Source organism: Stigmatopora argus, chromosome 20 (assembly GCF_051989625.1).
Source record: "Stigmatopora argus isolate UIUO_Sarg chromosome 20, RoL_Sarg_1.0, whole genome shotgun sequence".
Classification (NCBI taxonomy): Eukaryota; Metazoa; Chordata; class Actinopteri; order Syngnathiformes; family Syngnathidae; genus Stigmatopora; species Stigmatopora argus.
Genome location: NC_135406.1, coordinates 65,928 through 83,400, shown reverse-complemented (window position 1 = coordinate 83,400; position 17,473 = coordinate 65,928). Strand labels below are relative to the sequence as shown.

Below are 17,473 nucleotides of genomic sequence, written 5' to 3'. Positions count from 1 at the left end.
CACGCCGATTTGCACGCAGGCAGGCAGCCGTCCATCCGTCCGTCCATCGCCATGAACGAGTCAGAGCTCATCAATCCCTTCTTTCACCGGGTCACAATGAGCACTTTCCAAAGGCTTCGGGTGAGCAATTTGGGGCCCGTTTTGCAAATGGACACGAGAAGGCAATTAAGGCTGAAAAAAAAAAATGGGAACGCTCGTTTCGTTGTCCTCGCTAAAAAAATCAAATAAGATCAAGTGCCGCTCGGAGTCCGTAGCAAAGCATAGGTCGGTCGTTTTGGGGATTCGCAACCGTAGTCAAGTTTAAAACTCCTATTCTAAGTGATTTGAATGAAAGTATTCCCCGGGTTAGAAGAACTATTTGATTTGACTAGTTTGTTTTTGGTCCACCACCGACGGCGCTCGACGTCCAATCCGTTTGAAGAAAATGAAGTTAACGTGACCCCTAAGAGTAACGCTCGCTCGCTCTTTTTAGTCCAGACCACTAGGCTAACTAACTCATGCGATTGTCAACATCAACGTGGTATTTTGCTTGTGAACTCTGTGGCTACGTTTGTATGCTTCGCTAGGTAGCTTTATCCGGGCATTTGGCGTTTGCCTGGATTTTCCACTCCAGCGTTCCATTGATTGTTTGATTGATGTGATTTTCCCGCGACGCCAAGGGCCTGGTCCTGGGCTGCTTCCTCTTCCCCGTGCGGGCGGTCCTGATGGTCCTCTTCTCCCTGCTCATGTGGCCCCTGGCCCGCCTGCACCTGGCCGGCCTGTCGGCGGAAGAGCGCCGGCGCCCCGTGGCGGGCTGGCGCCGCCGCCTCTCCCATCCCGCCGTCTACCTCCTGAGCCGGGCCGTCTTCTTCTCGCTGGGTTTCGTCTGGCTCCGGGTCAAAGGTCGGAAGGCCCGCTTGGAGGAAGCCCCCGTGCTGGTGGTGGCGCCCCACAGCACCTTTCTGGACATGCTGGTTTTGTGTCCCACCGGCCTGCCCACCGTGGTGTCGCGCTCGGAGAACACCCGGCTGCCCGTCATCGGAGGTAGCCGTCCGTCCGTCCGTCCTAATGACATTTTCCATCCCCCCCATCCTTTTATTCATTCATTCATTTGTTTTCCCCCTCTGTTCACTCGGTACTTTGTTTGTCAGCGCTGCTGGAGTTCAACCAGTCGGTGCTGGTGAGCAGGAACGATCCGGATTCCAGGAAGAAGGCCGTCGCCCAGCTCACGCAGAGACTGACTTCCAACGGCTCCTGGCCTCAGGTAAGCGCCCTGGAAAATTCCACCGTTCCACCGGTTCCTCCCCCCCCGCGTCCATTTCTCCAATTGTCGGCCAGATGCTCATGTTTCCGGAGGGCACCACCACCAACGGCAGCGTTCTGATCAAGTTCAAACCCGGTGAGGATGCTTTCCGGTCGACCCAGTGGCTTTGGCTCTTTGTTTTTTTTTCCCCTCTGGAATGAGAGGCACGAAGAGAGAAGGCGTGGCATGCCGTGCCGTCTGACTGGATTTAACATCTCTCTCTCTCCTTTGCGCTCTGTCAGGTGCTTTCCTCTGCGGCGTGCCGGTCCAACCGGTCCTGTTGCGCTACCCCAACAAAGTGGTGAGCAAAAAGCCGTCCGTCTCTTCCCACCATTTCCAAACCATAAGGCGCGCCCCTCCATTTGCAAGTCGGCCCCCGTGGCGGCATTTTCACCCCCAAAAAAACTGTCTCTTTCAAGTCGTATCGCCACGGGGGCCACGCGGCCACGGGGGCCATCCCTAACCACAGGTTTGAAGCTCAGCTTTTCTTTCACGGCAGGATACGGTGCGCTGGTCGTACAAAGGGACCACGTGGTGAGTCAGGCCGGCCCGGCCGCTCGGCGCTCCCGTTGACGTTTGTCCTCCCGACAGGGTGGAGGCGCTGTGGCACACCGCCTCCCAGCTCTACACCAACATGACGGTTGAGGTGAGCGCTGGCGCGTCCCGTTTTGACCATCAATGGAGAATGAGGCCGGCGATTCTTTTTTTTCTTTTTTCTTTCTTCACCTCCTTTCACCGAGGGTTGCGGGAATTTTGATACGAGTACGAAGCGCCTGGCTTTTCTCGCATGCGGCTTAACGGAATTTTCCTCCTTCAGTTCCTTCCGGTCTACAAGCCTTCGCCGGAGGAAAAGAGCAACCCCCAGCTGTACGCTGACAACGTGCAAAAGACCATGGCAGAGTAAGGCGCGCCCGTTGATGGCGTTTGACGTCCTATCCGCCAGCGGGAGACACTCAACCCACGCCGCCTTCCACGCCTCCCAGGGCCCTCGGCATCCCCGCCACGGACTACGTGATGCAGGGCGGCGTGCCCGTCCAAAAAGCGGGCGGCCTCTCCCTTCCGTTGCCGTCGCCCGGCGGGGAGGCGCTCGCCCTGCTGCGCCGAGCCGGGTAGGAAGGTCGCCGTCCCCGACGGTCGCCATCGCCGGTCCCATCCGCCGGTGTCCCCGCGTCAGGGTGGGAGCCGCACGAGTGGAGACGGCGCTAGACGCCATTTTGGACAGGTGTCAGAGGGGCTCGCCGGAGGAGGTCGGAGCCCGAGAGTTGGCCGCGCTGCTGGGACTGGCGGACCCACGCGCGGCGCTCGCCCTGTGCGGGCTCTACTCGGAGGTACGGCCAGAGAGCGTCCGCTTGGCCTCATTTTGACGTTTTTTTGAGGGCTTAGGTTTTGTTTTGCTATGTCTTTCTTGTTTTTTTTCCAGGACAAAACGGTCGATCTCCGGCAAATCTACCTAAACGTGGCCGCCCTCTCGGGCCTCGTGGACATGCGCTCTCTTCTTCGGACGGCGTTCCATGTAAGTCCAATGCCCGATTGTTTGTTTTGAATTCTTCATGCACAAATGGTATCTTTTGAACGACTAAATCCTTTTTCCATCAGTTGTTTGACAGAGATGGGACGGGAAGCCTGAGTGGCCAGGAGCTGTCCGACCTGATGGGGGCGCTGCTGGGCATCCGTCAGCATCACACTGAGCAGCTCTATTCTGAGATGGCCAGCGGTGGCCGGTTAAATCAAGGTAACTAAATCCAAGTGGTCAAAGCTTAAAGAGAAAGAATTGATTTTATTTTTTATTTTTTTTGCCACGCGGTCCTTTTTAGACGACTTGGTCCGGGGCTTGACTAGCCACGCCATCTACGGCCAAGTGCTGCGCGAGCACCTGCGGCCCAATCGGGCCACACGTCGCTCGCTGGCCAACCACAACACGAGCTTGCCCAACGGCAACAAAAAAGTCATGTGAAAATCGACGAGCGTTTTTAAAAGAGCAACCAAACAAAGACACTTTAAAGCAGAGGCCCTCTAACAAAATCTACCACTGTATTTTTTCCCTCGACGGTTGTAGCCTCCCATTTTTTTTACCTGTGAATATTTCTCGAAACGAGCACGGATGTATTTTTTATGACTCGCGCGTTTACAATGGCTTTATTCATTTTTAAATGATGTACATTGGATTAGGTTGGGTGTAAAATAAGGGCTTTAAATGTGAATAAACAATTTTCCAACACGTTATCTGTCAGTCTGCGTGAGAATTTTAGGGGGGGGCGGTTAGGAAATATCAAAAATGTATAGAAACATATATCACTAAATAGAAACGGAAATGTCTCATTCTTGCAACCAACCAATGGAATGTAAAGGTATGAGTGGATCTCTCTTTTTTAATACGTTTGTACGCGTGTGTGTGTGTGTGTGTGTGTGTGTGTGTGTGTGTGTGTGTTTGTTTGTTTGTTTGTCCACGATCTTCTCTTCAATCGCATCGTACTCTGACGAATGTGAGCGCCGATGGGTGCTCTCGGCTTTAAAACATCTAGGCAAGTATACATGATATCTAAAGGCTGCAGTGGAGGACGACGGTGTCCGGGAAAGTACAAACGAGCCCTTTTGGCTTCCCGGCTGGACGAGAAGGAAAGCTCCGGAGAGGACTGCTCGAGGATCCCCCCACCCCACCCCACCCCCCTCTTTCTTCCCAGCTGTGCGAAGGGTCCGACACCCAGGCGGAGGCGGGCCTTGCCGAGCCGGGTGAGTACTCGACCGACGAGCGACTGACTCGCTTTATGCGTCACGGCGTTTGACAGTTCCGCACGGCGCATTGCATAGCGGGCTAGTCGGCTAACGTCAGTTTTCCAGGCAGGCAGGCAGGCAGGCAGGTGAGCTCGCTCGTAGCAGCCATTTATCCAAGTGGCCCTTGGCCGCTTCATTTCGTCGGCCAAATGTGGGATTGGGCTTTTTAAATGTGTGGTGGTGTCTTTGGTATTTCGGTCCCTCCCGGCAGGTCCCCAAACGTCGCCATCTCCTCGAAGACGCCGCAAGCCTATCGTTTCCTTTCCTTTCATTTCCTTTCCTTTCCTTTCCTTTCATTTCATTTCCTTTCCCTTCCCTTATCTCCCTTTCCTTTCCCGTCGCCATAAAGACGCACGCACGCACGCACGCACGCACGCACGCACGCACGCACGCACGCACGCACGCACGCACGCACGCACGCACGCACGCACGGGCAGCCGTCGCGACGTCGCCCTTCAAACATTCTTCTCATTTGTGCGTTCAAAGTCCACTCTTGGGCACAAGCGGGACTCGATTCGGACTCGCTCGCCAATTGACCGCATTGACAATGTGTCTGTGCTCCGTTTCACCACCTGCGATACCGACGGCTTCAGACGTCCAATCCATGAACTCCCCCCCCCACTCCATTCGTTCAACTCGTTGGCTACACGTCAATGGTACTGACAGGTGGGCATTCGCAGCCAGTCCTCCCAGTTGAGAAGGAGTTGGACGTCTATCGCTGTCAATGGCAGGAAATGAGACGGGGGCAGAGCATCACAAGGAAGACACGTTTGGATTGGAGGACATGAATACATACGTGTGTTGGTCGTTTTTGTTATTGAAGCCCTGTTTTAATGCCTTTCTTTATCTCCGCCCCTTTTCTGGCCCCTCCCCTTCCTTTGCCGCCCCCGCTTTTGCACCTGCCCTCCATCCAGATCCGCCCGCGCCCGTCGGCCGTACGAGGAATGCCCCGGCCCCGGCCCGTGACCATGCCTCGATGGAGAACGGCAACTGGGAAAGAAGTGAACACGCCTCACGTCTTTGCCTCCTCGCCCGCCAGCGTCAGCGTCAGCTAAACTCCCCCGGCTCGCAGCGCACCCGCTAGCCTCCGGCCCCGCTCCGAGAAGAGCCCGGGTTTTCCCCGAGGATTCGGCCATGACTTCGGTGCGCTTCACCGTGACCCCCACCAAGGCGGAGGACCACCCGGGGCTGTCGGACACCTCGCCCGAGATCAGCTCCGGCACCCGCGTGCGCTTCGGCTCCCGGGAGAGCGTCGGTCGGAGCGACCCGTCGGCGGCCGGCGGAACGGAAACTCCCGAACGCGGCGGTAACGCGGAGCAAGGTGAGGAGAATAATCCCCGAGCCGCTGCACTAATCTGGAACGCATATTAGAAGAAGGTAAGTGGATATTTATTGGCCGTCGCCCAAGCGCCACCCGAGACTCCGGAAAGGTGGACGGACCGTAGTCCCTGGCGAGAAGCCCACGCCATCCCCCTCTGGACCATTGGAAAGCGTAGGGCCAAAGGACCAAAAGTCCCTCCTGGGGAAGGGTGACGCGGTGCTTTGGTTTATCCCGCAGCCGGTCAAATCAGCTGGCCCCCGACTCGGCACAAAGGCGCAGACGGAAAGTCCGCGCTTTGGCTTCCCTTGGCCCCTCCGGCCATTTGTCTCCGCGAGAAGCAGCGCGCCCCGCGTGATGACTATGTCTATTAAGCTTCCGTCAATCAGAATTGAGCCGCCTAATCTGGTTGCGAGCCGCCCCTCCCTCCCTCCCTCGGGAGGGAACGAAGCTCAGCCCCCCCCCCAAAGGGGTGACCAGCCCCGAGGAGCAAAATGCGAATGAACGTGTATACGTGTAAGATTGTAGCCTTTGGCTAATTTCCATCTTTAGCGTTCACCGGCACCACCGCCGCTCTCTGCCCCGCAGGAGACGGCAACTCCAAGCTCTCCAACGTGTACATCAACAACAGCCACGGCGCCGACGACGACGACGACTTCTACGACAGGAATTTGGCTTTGTTTGAGGTGAGCGTGGCGCTGAGGGAGGCGGCGGCGGGGGCTCCGGCTCCGGCTCCGTCTCGTCGACCCCGTGGAACCTCTCCTCGCCCCTCGCAGGAGGAGATGGACACTCGGCCCAAAGTGTCGTCGCTGCTCAGTCGGCTGGCCAACTACACCAACTTGATGCAGGGCGCCAGAGAGCGCGAGGAAGCCGAGAGCGACGGCGAGAAGAAGAAGAAGAAGAACGCCCAGGTAGCGCCGTCTTTTCTCGAGGCCTTACCTCGGGTTAACCCTTAGGCTTGGGGCCGACCCCGACCCAGCTGGCGGCGAGAAGGCCTTTCCGTTCTAACGGAGGTTCCCGTCTGTTCCCACCGCACCTCCGCAGTCGGCGGCCATGGGGACCTTCATGGGCGTCTACCTGCCGTGCCTACAGAACATCTTTGGCGTCATCCTCTTCCTGCGTTTGACCTGGGTGGTGGGCACCGCCGGGGTGTTGCAGGCGCTCTGCATCGTCTTCATCTGCTGCTGCTGCGTGAGTGCCGGCCAACGCCGTCCTCGCGGCCAACGCCGTCCTCGCCGACAAAGCGACCGTCTCACCCGCACGCCTCGCTTTCACCAGACCACGCTGACCGCCATCTCCATGAGTGCCATCGCCACCAACGGAGTGGTCCCAGGTACCCCTTTGTCCCCCCCCGCCAATAGTTGTTTTGTCCGCCACCGCCCTCAAGCATTGCCGAGACCGACTCGTTAGCGCCCGCCGGGATTGCCCGTGGTTGATAGTTTTGAAGGCGGCAACGGATGAGCGACTTCTCCCGTCTCCCTCCAGCCGGAGGCTCCTACTTCATGATCAGCCGCTCTCTGGGCCCCGAATTTGGCGGGGCGGTGGGGCTGTGCTTCTACCTGGGTACCACCTTCGCTGGAGCCATGTACATACTCGGAGCCGTGGAGATCCTACTGGTGGGTGGTCGCTCGGTCTGTCCGTCGGTCGGTCGGTCCGTCCATCAGTCCGTCGGGCTGTCCGCCCGCCCCAACGCTGTTTCTTCCTCAGCAAAACTCTCCCTTTCCTGCTCCTCCAGATGTACATGGCGCCGGAAGCGGCCATCTTTGCTGCCAAGGGGCTGGAGGGCGAGGGTGCGGCCATGTTGAATAACATGCGAGTCTACGGCTCCGTCTGCCTCCTCCTCATGTGCTTGCTGGTCTTTGTGGGCGTCAAGTACGTCAACAAGCTGGCCTCCGTCTTCTTGGCCTGCGTCATCATCTCCATCGTCTCCATCTACGTCGGCGCGCTGGTTTCCGCCTTTAAGCCACCCGACTTCTCGTACGTAGCCCAAGCCACGCCCCATCTCCTCAACCCCCCGCCTTCTATTTCCGCCCCACACCAAGCTAGCGTGTACGCCGTCGTCTCCGCAGGGTTTGCGTGCTGGGAAACCGAACGATCAACGGCCACGATCTGCTCGACAACCTCTGCGCCAAAACCGTCGCCCTCGCGGCCAACGCCACTCTTCCCGCCGGTACGTCGGCACCTCGGCGTGGAGCGCTCTTCCGGTCGCCCTCGCTCAGGGTCTCCTCACCAGATGCGGACAACACCACGGCGGAGCCCGGCCCCGGCCGGAGTCCCGCCCCGGGGGAGCCCGGCTTCGGCTGGAGTCCCGCCCCGGCCGGCCCCGGCTGGAGTCCCGTCCCGGCGGAGCCCGGCCCCGGCTGGAGTCCCGTCCCGGCGGAGCCCGGCCCCGGCTGGAGTCCCGCTCCGGCGATCAGAACCACGTACTTGTGGAGCCGCTTCTGCCAAAGCGCCGATCTCAACGCCTCCTGCGACGACTACTTTGCCTCCCACAACCTCTCCCGGATCCAGGCCATCCCCGGTCTGGCCAGCGGCATCATTATCGGTAACGTGGTGCCGGTCGGCGGCGCGTGGTCGGAGTGAGTCGGGGCTAACCCCCCGATCCCTCCGCGACCTTTCTCCTCTTGCGTGGCAGAGAACCTGTGGAGCTCGTATCTCGGCAAAGGAGACGTGGTGGAGAAAGGTTCCTTGAGGTCGGCCCCGGGAGCCAGGGCGGCGTCCACGCGGCAGCCCTACGTCTTTGCCGACATCGGCACCTCTTTCACTTTGCTGGTGGGGATCTTCTTCCCCTCCGTCACGGGTAAGCGAGTTCTCACGGGGCCGTCCTTTGAGCTACCTCCCGAAGCGGCGGCGTGGCACGTGCCGGCTCCGCTTGAGGCGCTTTCCCCTTCCCGGTGGCCCCCAGGGATCATGGCAGGTTCCAACCGCTCGGGGGACCTGAAAGACGCTCAGCGCTCCATCCCCATCGGGACCGTCCTGGCCATCCTCACCACCTCCCTTGTTTGTATCCTTGTGGCGTAGAGACGGTCACCCTCCGGAGGGGCGTGGTAGCACGCGTGGAATCGAACGCCCCGATTGCCTTTTGTACAACCACTCACAACCAGCTCCCTTTTTCCTGAGCCCCCGCCGCCTAGACCTATGCACCGTGGTTTTATTCGGCGCCTGCATCGACGGCGCCGTCCTCCGAGACAAGTGAGTTCCACGCTTTCCCGCGGCGGTGGCGGCGGCGGCAGCGGCAGGACGGTCGCCCACCTGGGCTTTCCCCGCAGGTTCGGAGACTCGGTCCAAGGCAATCTGGTGGTGGGCACGCTGGCCTGGCCTAGCCCCTGGCTCATTGTGGCGGGCTCCTTCTTCTCTACGTGCGGCGCCGGCCTCCAGTCGCTGACGGGCGCTCCCAGACTTCTGCAGGCCATCGCCAAGGACAACATCGTCCCTTTCCTCCGGGTTTGGAACCGGCGCTTGGCCTCGTTGTCGCTCGCTCGCCCATCGGTCGGTCCGTCCGTCCGTCGATGGAGACGCGCGTTACGTTTGCCGCTCAGGTGTTCGGTCACGGCAAGGCCAACGGCGAGCCCACCTGGGCCCTGCTGCTGACGGCGTTGATCGCGGAGCTGGGGATCCTGATCGCCTCTCTGGACCTGGTGGCTCCCATTCTGACCATGTGAGATTCCCCGGCGCCCTCGTTGTGATGCCCGTCCGGGGGCGCTTAGACATATCCCCCCCCCCACCTTCCTATCTTCTCCGTCCAGGTTCTTCCTCATGTGCTACCTGTTTGTCAACCTGGCCTGCGCCCTGCAAACCCTCCTGAGGACCCCCAACTGGAGGCCTCGCTTCTCCTACTACCACTGGTGGGTCTCCGTGCCGTCGTGCCGGCGGCGCCCGGCGGCCGTGCCTCTTCTGCTCTTCCTACCAATTGTGCGCGTTTAAGGAGCCTGTCGTTTTTGGGGATGATCATCTGCCTGGCGCTCATGTTCATCTCCTCCTGGTACTATGCCATCGTCGCCATCGTGATTGCGGGCATGATCTACAAGTACATCGAGTACCACGGGTAGGGCGAGGACGAGGGCAGGGGCGGGACAGGGACAGGGACGGGTCCCAGTTTCCGGCCCCGGTCCCTGTCCTTTGTTTCCAGTGAACTGGCAAGCCACGGATCTGCTATCTACTGCGCTCTCCGTCTGGTACAGAGCAGAAAAAGAGTGGGGCGACGGGATCCGCGGTCTCTCGCTCAGCGCCGCCCGCTACGCCCTGTTGCGGCTGGAGGAAGGCCCGCCGCACACCAAGAACTGGAGGTACGCCACTCTCTCGTAAGGTCGCGATGAGGCAGGGCTCCGTCTGAACACCTCCCTCGCTCGCTCCACTCAGGCCTCAGCTGCTAGTTTTACTGAAACTGGACGAGGACGCGCACGTCAAGTCTCCGCGCCTGCTGACCTTTGCTAGCCAGCTGAAGGCGGGCAAAGGCCTGACCATCGTGGGCACCGTGGTTCCGGGGAACTTCCTGCAAAGCTACGGGGAGGCGCTGGCGGCAGAACAGGTCAGATTGAGAAAGAGAAAGAAAGAGAGAGTGAGCGCACAAATACCAAATGTCCCACCAGTCTTATTCCAAATAGAAATGGTCCCATTTTGTATTGATCCGCTCCCCCAGACCCTGAAGTTCCTCATGGACAAGGAGCGAGTCAAGGGTTTCTGCCAGTGCATCGTGGCGCAGAAAGCGCGGGAAGGCATCAGTCACATGATCCAGTCCAGCGGCCTGGGTGGGATGAAGCCCAACACGGTGGTGATGGGATGGCCTCACGCCTGGCGGCAGAGCGAGGACCCGCAGTCCTGGAAGACCTTCATCCGTGAGCCTCCTCTCCGTCCAAAGCGGTCGCCGCTGCCGCGCACCCGCGCGTGGCATAAACCTGCCGTCTCCCTCCCCTGTGCCCGCCTCCAGACACGGTGCGCGTCACCACTGCCGCCCACCTGGCCCTGCTGGTGCCCAAGAACATCTCCCTGTTCCCCAGCAACAGAGAGCCGTGCACCGAAGGTTACATGGACGTGTGGTGGATCGTGCACGACGGCGGCATGCTGATGCTGCTGCCCTTCCTGCTACGCCAGCACAAGGTGGGCCCGCGCCGCACCGCGCCGCGCCGCGCCGCAACCGCGCCTCGCCAACCAGACTGACGTGGAAAGGGGCCGCCTGTGCCCGGAACAGGTGTGGCGCAAGTGCAGCATGCGTATCTTCACCGTGGCCCAGATGGAGGACAATTCCATCCAGATGAAGAAGGATCTGGCAACTTTCCTCTATCACTTGCGCATCGAGGCTGAAGTGGAAGTTGTGGAGATGGTAAGCCGCCGCCGCCGCCGCCGCCACCGCCGCTCAAAAGATCAACATGGAATAACGCAGACCTGATTAAGGCGAACCCATGACCTCCTTCCCCGATCAGCACAACAGCGACATCAGTGCGTATACTTACGAGAGGACCCTCATGATGGAGCAGAGGTCTCAGATGCTCCGCCAGATGCGTCTCTCAAAATCGGACCGGGAGCGTGAGGTGAGGCCCCAGAGGGTCAAATTGCCCGGTCGGCTCGGCTCGACTCGACTCGAGAACGTTGAAATGTCGACTTCCTTCCCCTATCGCGACCGGACTCGTCAGCGGGTTCGCTGGAGTTTTGACGACGTGAGTTTTCTTAGAAAACAGCCGGCCCCAAACGCTTTTCCGCCTCCGTCGTTCCCAGTAGTCGTGCGCCATCTGTAGAGTGGGCTCTCGTCGGAGAGCTCCAGTAGATGACGCGCCGCATCCGTCGTGCGCGTAGACGCTAGCCGGGTCTTTGCCTTGCCGCCTTAGCCTTAGAAAAGCCTAACCCTGACCCTTTTCATTCCCCCCACTAACCCGTTTTTCCTCAGGCGCAGCTGGTCAAGGATCGCAACTCCATGTTGCGGCTGACCAGCATCGGTTCCGACGAGGAAGACGACACGGAGGGTGCGGAGCGGGACCAGCCGTCGGCGTCGGTGGCGGTGGCGGCGGGGGCCGGCGACGGGTGCTCGTCCGAGCGCCACCGCCGCGTTCAAATGACCTGGACCAAAGAGAAAGCGTCGCAGTACCGGGCCGCTCACTCTGGATGCTCAACGCCCGAGGGCTTCAGGGACATGCTCAGCATCCGCCCGTGAGTCCCCGGGCGCACGGAGAGCCGCCTGTACGCGTCTTGTCGGAGCGCAATCCAGATCCGCCCGCCCGTGTCTCGTCGGGGCGCGTGGAGGTCCGCCCGCCGTGGCTCTCCCGCCTCCGACGTGGACTCGGGCCTTTTGAATCCTTCTTTCCTTCCGTTCAGAGACCACTCCAACGTCAGGAGAATGCACACGGCCGTCAAGCTCAACGAAGTCATTGTCAACAAATCCCACGACGCCCGAGTCGTCCTGCTCAACATGCCGGGACCGCCCAAGAACCCCGAGGGAGAAGAGAACTGTATCCTTGAGCGCGATGGCCGCCACTCCGATAAAAGCCTTCCATTCCATTGAATTTGCTCGTTTGCGTGGCCTCGACTCGCCGTGCAGACATGGAGTTCCTGGAGGTCCTGACGGAGGGTCTGGAGCGCGTTCTGCTGGTCCGAGGCGGAGGGAGTGAAGTCATCACCATCTATTCCTGACGAGAAAGGAGCTGCCGGTCTCCTGGAAGTGAGGGCGGGACTTGGAGGGGAGGGGAGGTCGTCCCCTGCCGCCGCCGCCGCCGCCGCCACTGCTGCATGTACCACTCAAACCAACCTCGCTTGTCACTCATCGTCATTGTTCCGTCACCACGCACGCACAGGCGCGCACCTTTCCATTCCACTGCCGTGGGGCTGCAAGAATGAATGGGTGAGTGAGTGAGTGAGTGAGCGAGCGAGCGGTGAGAGAGAAAGAGAGCACCGCATCTTTGCGAAAGTCAAACGATCGATGTCAGAGGCTGTGGTTGCTCCCACCAGACTCAGGGTTACATTTTTGTCTCTTTGGTATTATCCACGTGATCTGTGTTTCCAATCATGGGCTTTTCTTCCTTTCTCTGCACTTTTATTTCCACGCCAGTCCCTTAGGACTTGGTTTATTTTAATTTGACTCTGGGAATGGGGAATGGGGAATGGGGAATGGCCACGCTCTAGTAGTTTGTCTGCTTTCAGAAGGGATCCTTTGCACTTCCGTGGCGGTGGACACTGGACAAACTCAACCAGGTCCCTCACTTACCTGCCAAACTGCAATACGTGCATTGGGAAAAACGGACACCAGAAATGAGCCGCTGTTCACAAAATTGAAAAAAACCATTTGGATCGACCTTACGACTGCGGTTTGCGAGAGACGCCGTATTCGACCGAGGGCACTCGCGTCACGATAAAAGGCGACAGACGTCCCATTCGCTTTGACCGGAAGGGCGGAAGAATGTTCGTTGGTTCGCTCAGCCCTCCCGGTCAAAAGGAATCGGCCTAGGGTTAACCCTTGCCCATTTATCGCCCTCAAAAGAGGCCCAATGAGTTGATTTGTATCATTTACACTAGAGCCGTTGCAAAAATAGGAAATGTTGATTGATCCTTTCTTTCCAGTAGTGATATGTCAATGTTAGAAAGGCATACTTTCAGCGCAATTATTGGTTTGTCTGTCGGGGTCAGGTTTTGGGTTCGCGTTTGGGTTACTGAATGAAAAAGGGGTCACGTGCTTGTTTGTGCCGCCGTCTGTCCATTTGTGTGCGCGAACGAGTGCTTCTTTCACGATTTTACTGTGACAGTGCAGGGATTCTAATTGTCTTTTATCAAACATTCTTTTACTGCCTGTACATAAATTCCAAGTTGTATCTTTTTTTTAACGACGAAATGAGGCATAACACCTGTTCGCTTAAACATTTTGGGAATAAAATGATTTTGAAGAAAAAGGGGATTCTATTCCTCCTACTAAAATGCACACACATTCGCGTAGGTCCCTGAACGCCCCCACGATGACGCCGTGACGTCATTTCCAGTCGCACGTCCAATCCGGTGCACGCAGCCGGTGCCATGTTGTAATCGTTGAGGAAATCGGTTGCGGCCGAAGTTCACTTGGCAAAAGAGGCTTGGAAAACGCCACCAGGAGCACCATTTGGCCACCATCATGGAGGTAAGAAGACGAGGGCGTCTCTCGACGTCTCCGAAAAGGGCTTTGTCGTCATCCGTGATGCCTGGCCACGCCGGATGCCGTCTGGCGACAGGCAGAGACTATTTGGTCCGACTCGCTTCGGAGTTCGACAATAATCGTTGCTCACTCGACAAAGGAGCGATCTCGCGAGCTAGATGCTTCATGCGCCGTCCTGACTTGATCGGGGGTGGGGGACTCCGCCGCCGCTGCTTTTATTTTGAAGGCAACGCGGCTGCGGTGTTTAGCGCCGCTTGACTCCGCCCCGATCGGCGTCTCGGGTTCCAATTGAGTAGCCTGCGTTCGGTCCGGACAGCGGCGAGTTTTGTGTTGTGGGACGCCACGGACACGCTTGAAGGAGTGTGGGTGTGTGTGGGGGGGGGGGGGTGATAGGGGGTTTCCACTTGCCGTCCGGGGACTGCTCGTTAAGTGGGGAGGGGGTTGGGACGGCGACGGCGACTCTGATCCCTTTTTTTAAGGCGGTAGGGGGCGGTGGGGCACGCGAACCACCCGGGGAGCGGCATTTCCGCAGCCTTGCGTCAAATCCGTCTAAAATCAAAAGCGCCACGTGACGTGCAGAGACTCACGTCAGGGGGTTGGGGGGTTATTTGGGGCGCCCACATGTTGGGATCCCGCCACCGCCACCGCCGCCGCCGCGCCCGCCGGCTTTTCGTCCCTCCCGTCAGTCCCCGGTCGAGCGAGGACATTGTGGCCAACGAGCGACGACTCGCCCTTTGCTTCGTGCACGGAAAGACGCGATGGACCTGAATTTTTACTCCCACCTGGCCGGCGGAAGCGGGCAGGTCGACGGCGAGCCCGACTTCTTGGACCCGCAGCCCTTCACCGGATTTGACACCGATAACAAGGTGACCCCGCGTGCGGAGTGAAGGGGGGAGGGAGGGAGGGAGGGAGGGGGGAGGGAGGGAATGTAGGAGGGAGGGAAGGGTTGGTTCCGAGGGACTCGAGTCGTTCCTTTGTCATCGGAATTGTGGAAAGGAAGCCACGTCGTTGCTTTGGAGCGCCGCGACCGACAGCTCTGAACGTGCTCCTCCGTCTTTCAGTTCCCCGGAGGGGGCGACAACTACCTGACCATCTCGGGCTCCGGCCATCCCTTCCTGGCGCCCTCAGAGGTAAGTAAGCGCTTGGCCAACGCCGGCGTCTCCCTCGAGCGCTTGGCCAACGCCGGCGTCTCCCTCGAGCGCTTGGCCAACGCCGGTGTCTCCCTCGAGCGCTTGGCCAACACCGGCGTCTCCCTCCCGTCTCTCCCCGCGTAGACGTTCCACACGCCCAGCCTCGGCGATGAGGAATTCGAGATCCCTCCCATCTCCCTGGACCCGGACTCGTCCCTCGCCGCGTCTGACGTGGTGTCTCATTTTGGGGAGCTGTCAGACGGCGGCCCCTCCGACGGCGTGCCGGTGCCCGGGAACGCCGTGGTGGAAGGCGACGACCCCTCTTTCGCCTCCACTTTTGTCCACCCCACTTCCCAGGGTCTGGAGCACCTCAGTCTGGGCGTCATCCACCAGTCCGGAGGGGGCGCCCTACTGGGCTCGTCCTTGGGGATGGTGAGGACCTCGCGGCCCGAGCGCCGCTGGGACGCCGGCAAACTCCCCTTGTTGTGCGCGCAGGATCTGGGCCACCCTATGGGCTCGCAGTTCGGCAGCTCGTCGCCGGTCGCCATCGACGTCCCGCTGGGGGACATGGGCCAAGGCCTGCTGGGCTCCGCCGTGCTGAGCACCATCGACCAGTCGGAGCTCGGCGCTCAACTGGGGCTGGGGTTGGGGGCCGGCACTATCCTGCAGCGCCCGCGGTCGCCGGTGCACCCGCTGTCGCCGGCCGGCTCTCTGCAGGACGACGACATGGACAACTTCCGAAGGGTGAGAGATCTGGCCCGTTGGGCTCTCGGTGTCGTGGGAGGTCACCGAACAAACGGCGCGCACGGGACGGCTCTCGGTGCCTTTAATGGTCATGGCAACGTTCCGCCTCCGCGGTTCTCGCCGTCTTTTGCGTAACCGCCAAACGCCCCCGTTTAGAGCATCCTGGTGGAGTCTCCCGTCTCGCAGACTTACTGCTCCGGCATCATCTCCCTGGACTCCGGCGGGGCACCGCCGCCCGCTCCGACGACGGGAACCTCGGCGAGCGCCGCCCGGAAGGCGGCGGGGGCGGCGGGCGGCAATTCGGCCAAGAAGAATGAAGACCCCGACGAGCCGCAGAAGCCCGTCCCGGCGTACGCGCTCTTCTTCAGGGATACTCAGGCGGCCATCAAGGGACAAAACCCCAAAGCCACTATCGGGGAAGTCTCCAAGATCGTGGCATCCATGTGGGACAGCCTCGGGAAGGAGCAGAAACAGGTGGCGAGCGGGCACGCGCTCGGCGTGGGCTCGGAGCGTGCGCTCGCTCACGGCTCCGCCCTTTTTTTTCCCCCTTGGCCAGGTCTACAAGCGGAAAAACGAGCTGGCCAGGAAGGATTACTCGAGAGCGCTGGCAGAGTACAAGGCCACTCTCAACCATCAGGTGGGATCCCAGTTGTTTTGGCGTGGCCCGGCCCGACGCGTTTCCTCCGTTGACCCGTCTCGCTCCAGGTGCCCATCGAGGTGTTGGACTCGGCGCCGTCGCCGCCCGTCAGCTCGGCGCCGGCCCGCCCCACCAGGGCGCAGCAGTACAACCCGGAGGAGAACACCATTACCAACATCTGCACCTCCAACATTATCTTGGACCTGCCTCAGGTCACCACGCGCTCCCGCACGGGCGCCATCAGACCGCCGGCCGCGCCCGAATCCAACCCGCCCACCGTGGCCAAGATCATCATCAAGCAGACGCAGCTACCCTCCGGCGGGGTGTCGGTCACGGCTGTGCCGGCGCCGCGACAGCCGCCGCCGCCGCTGCAGCAGATGCTGAGCGCGCCGCCGCCGCCCCGGCTGCAGCAGATGGCGCGCGCCCAAGCGCCGCCGCCGCCCCTGCAGGCCAAGCCGCGGGCAGGCGGCGGGGCCTCGGCCTCCGCGGCCCCGCCGCCCCTGCAGATCAAGGCGGTCCCGTCGGCGCGCCAGGCGGATCCCGTCCAAACGTCGGGCGCGGCGCGCGGCGGCGGGGGGCCGGTGCCGGAGGCCGATGAAGGGGTGAGGGCTTGAGACCTTTGAGCCGCCCTGGGCTACCCACTGTTGACCGTGTGCGCCCGTGTGTCAGATGCAGGTGGAGTTGAAAGTGGGCGTCGGGCACGACGTGGCGCCCGCCGCCGGCCCCAACATGTGCGTGCGCTCCGGTTGCACTAACCCGGCGGTGGACAGCCAGGACTGGGACAAAGAGTACTGCAGCAACGAGTGTGTCGCCACGCATTGCCGGTCCGGTACCCGTCGCCTACCCGTCGCCTATTCCGTGGCCTCTCCCACCGAGCTGGCGTCGCTCAACCCTACTGATGGCAATTTCCACGTCCGCAGGGACGTGTTCACGGCCTGGTGCGCCATCCGAGGGCAGAACTCCACCACGGTCACCTAGCGGAGGGAACCCGGCGACTGATCCATCCGTTGGTTTTGTCCGCGCTTATCCCGTCGAGGGTTATCGGGGAGCCGCGATCGGTCTGGGCTCCACGTCGGAGGTGGACCACGACCCGGATGGGTGGCCGTTTTACCGCGGACCACGTGGAGACGAGCGTACCGTACGGCGAGCGGACGGCCGGCCGGAAGGCCGCCGGGGCATCCACCTCACCCGGCCAACGCGCGTGCCATGCCAGCCACCTCTGGAGATAAAGCGACACTTTCTAACGGGTGCTGGGATTCAAGAAATCAACAGACTTTGGGTCTACTCGCTCCAATTGTTGTTGTTCTGACCTGTGATGCTTATTGAGTGTCGTGTGGAACATCTGACGACGTGGACACGTCAAGTGGAAAAAAGACGTTCTGTCGATGCTACTGAAAATGACTGGAATTAAAATGTTTTATTAAAGTGGAATGTGTGGGACCTTACAAATGCACGTCAAAATCTTGCAAATTCAATATCACTT

General features: G+C 60.2%; 3 protein-coding genes across 10 annotated transcripts; all 3 read left to right on the top strand.

The window, feature by feature from the left end:
* Positions 1-51: 51 nt before the first annotated feature.
* lpcat4 (lysophosphatidylcholine acyltransferase 4) lies at positions 52-3,505 on the top strand. The gene is made up of 13 exons (XM_077589476.1): positions 52-120; positions 660-1,023; positions 1,131-1,243; positions 1,318-1,378; positions 1,525-1,583; positions 1,782-1,816; positions 1,874-1,928; positions 2,100-2,182; positions 2,266-2,391; positions 2,457-2,610; positions 2,703-2,795; positions 2,879-3,014; positions 3,097-3,505. Exons 1-13 carry the CDS (start codon positions 52-54, stop codon positions 3,234-3,236), a joined length of 1,488 nt encoding a protein of 495 aa, XP_077445602.1. The 3' UTR covers positions 3,237-3,505.
* A 207-nt stretch (positions 3,506-3,712) lies between these two features.
* Positions 3,713-13,243, top strand: slc12a6 (solute carrier family 12 member 6). Of its 5 annotated transcripts, XM_077589372.1 has the most exons (28): positions 3,713-4,012; positions 4,969-5,375; positions 5,961-6,058; positions 6,149-6,283; positions 6,417-6,563; positions 6,651-6,705; positions 6,858-6,988; positions 7,108-7,349; positions 7,442-7,542; positions 7,606-7,640; positions 7,674-7,917; positions 8,008-8,172; positions 8,278-8,376; positions 8,507-8,564; positions 8,642-8,816; positions 8,912-9,030; positions 9,119-9,217; positions 9,298-9,417; positions 9,554-9,658; positions 9,732-9,900; positions 10,012-10,207; positions 10,300-10,469; positions 10,561-10,692; positions 10,793-10,900; positions 11,003-11,026; positions 11,254-11,513; positions 11,679-11,812; positions 11,902-13,243. In XM_077589372.1, exons 2-28 carry the CDS (start codon positions 5,189-5,191, stop codon positions 11,991-11,993), a joined length of 3,600 nt encoding a protein of 1,199 aa, XP_077445498.1. In that variant the 5' UTR covers positions 3,713-4,012; positions 4,969-5,188; the 3' UTR covers positions 11,994-13,243. The 5 variants fall into 5 exon arrangements, with proteins under 5 accessions (XP_077445498.1, XP_077445495.1, XP_077445497.1 ...); XM_077589369.1 differs by having other exon boundaries at positions 7,606-7,917; XM_077589370.1 differs by having other exon boundaries at positions 4,003-4,140; positions 7,606-7,917.
* A 63-nt stretch (positions 13,244-13,306) lies between these two features.
* Positions 13,307-17,470, top strand: tox4b (TOX high mobility group box family member 4 b). Of its 4 annotated transcripts, XM_077589378.1 has the most exons (9): positions 13,923-14,345; positions 14,541-14,609; positions 14,754-15,041; positions 15,105-15,353; positions 15,510-15,827; positions 15,910-15,990; positions 16,059-16,592; positions 16,660-16,814; positions 16,911-17,470. In XM_077589378.1, exons 1-9 carry the CDS (start codon positions 14,238-14,240, stop codon positions 16,966-16,968), a joined length of 1,860 nt encoding a protein of 619 aa, XP_077445504.1. In that variant the 5' UTR covers positions 13,923-14,237; the 3' UTR covers positions 16,969-17,470. The 4 variants fall into 4 exon arrangements, with proteins under 4 accessions (XP_077445505.1, XP_077445503.1, XP_077445502.1 ...); XM_077589379.1 differs by lacking the exon at positions 13,923-14,345 and adding an exon at positions 13,307-13,464 and having other exon boundaries at positions 16,660-17,470; XM_077589377.1 differs by having other exon boundaries at positions 13,916-14,345; positions 16,666-17,470.
* Positions 17,471-17,473: the final 3 nt, after the last annotated feature.

Excerpts from the sequence above, each read along its gene's own strand:
- lpcat4 (XM_077589476.1), top strand. The coding sequence starts at position 52 with ATGAACGAGTCAGAGCTCATCAATCCCTTCTTTCACCGGGTCACAATG. Across the intron at positions 1,584-1,781 it reads TGCGCTACCCCAACAAAGTG|GATACGGTGCGCTGGTCGTA; the intron begins GTGAGCAAAAAG and ends CTTTCACGGCAG. Across the intron at positions 2,183-2,265 it reads GTGCAAAAGACCATGGCAGA|GGCCCTCGGCATCCCCGCCA; the intron begins GTAAGGCGCGCC and ends CACGCCTCCCAG.
- slc12a6 (XM_077589369.1), top strand. The coding sequence starts at position 5,189 with ATGACTTCGGTGCGCTTCACCGTGACCCCCACCAAGGCGGAGGACCAC. Across the intron at positions 5,376-5,960 it reads CGGCGGTAACGCGGAGCAAG|GAGACGGCAACTCCAAGCTC; the intron begins GTGAGGAGAATA and ends TCTGCCCCGCAG. Across the intron at positions 11,514-11,678 it reads GACATGCTCAGCATCCGCCC|AGACCACTCCAACGTCAGGA; the intron begins GTGAGTCCCCGG and ends CCTTCCGTTCAG.
- tox4b (XM_077589376.1), top strand. The coding sequence starts at position 14,238 with ATGGACCTGAATTTTTACTCCCACCTGGCCGGCGGAAGCGGGCAGGTC. Across the intron at positions 14,610-14,753 it reads CCTTCCTGGCGCCCTCAGAG|ACGTTCCACACGCCCAGCCT; the intron begins GTAAGTAAGCGC and ends CTCCCCGCGTAG. Across the intron at positions 15,354-15,509 it reads ACATGGACAACTTCCGAAGG|AGCATCCTGGTGGAGTCTCC; the intron begins GTGAGAGATCTG and ends GCCCCCGTTTAG.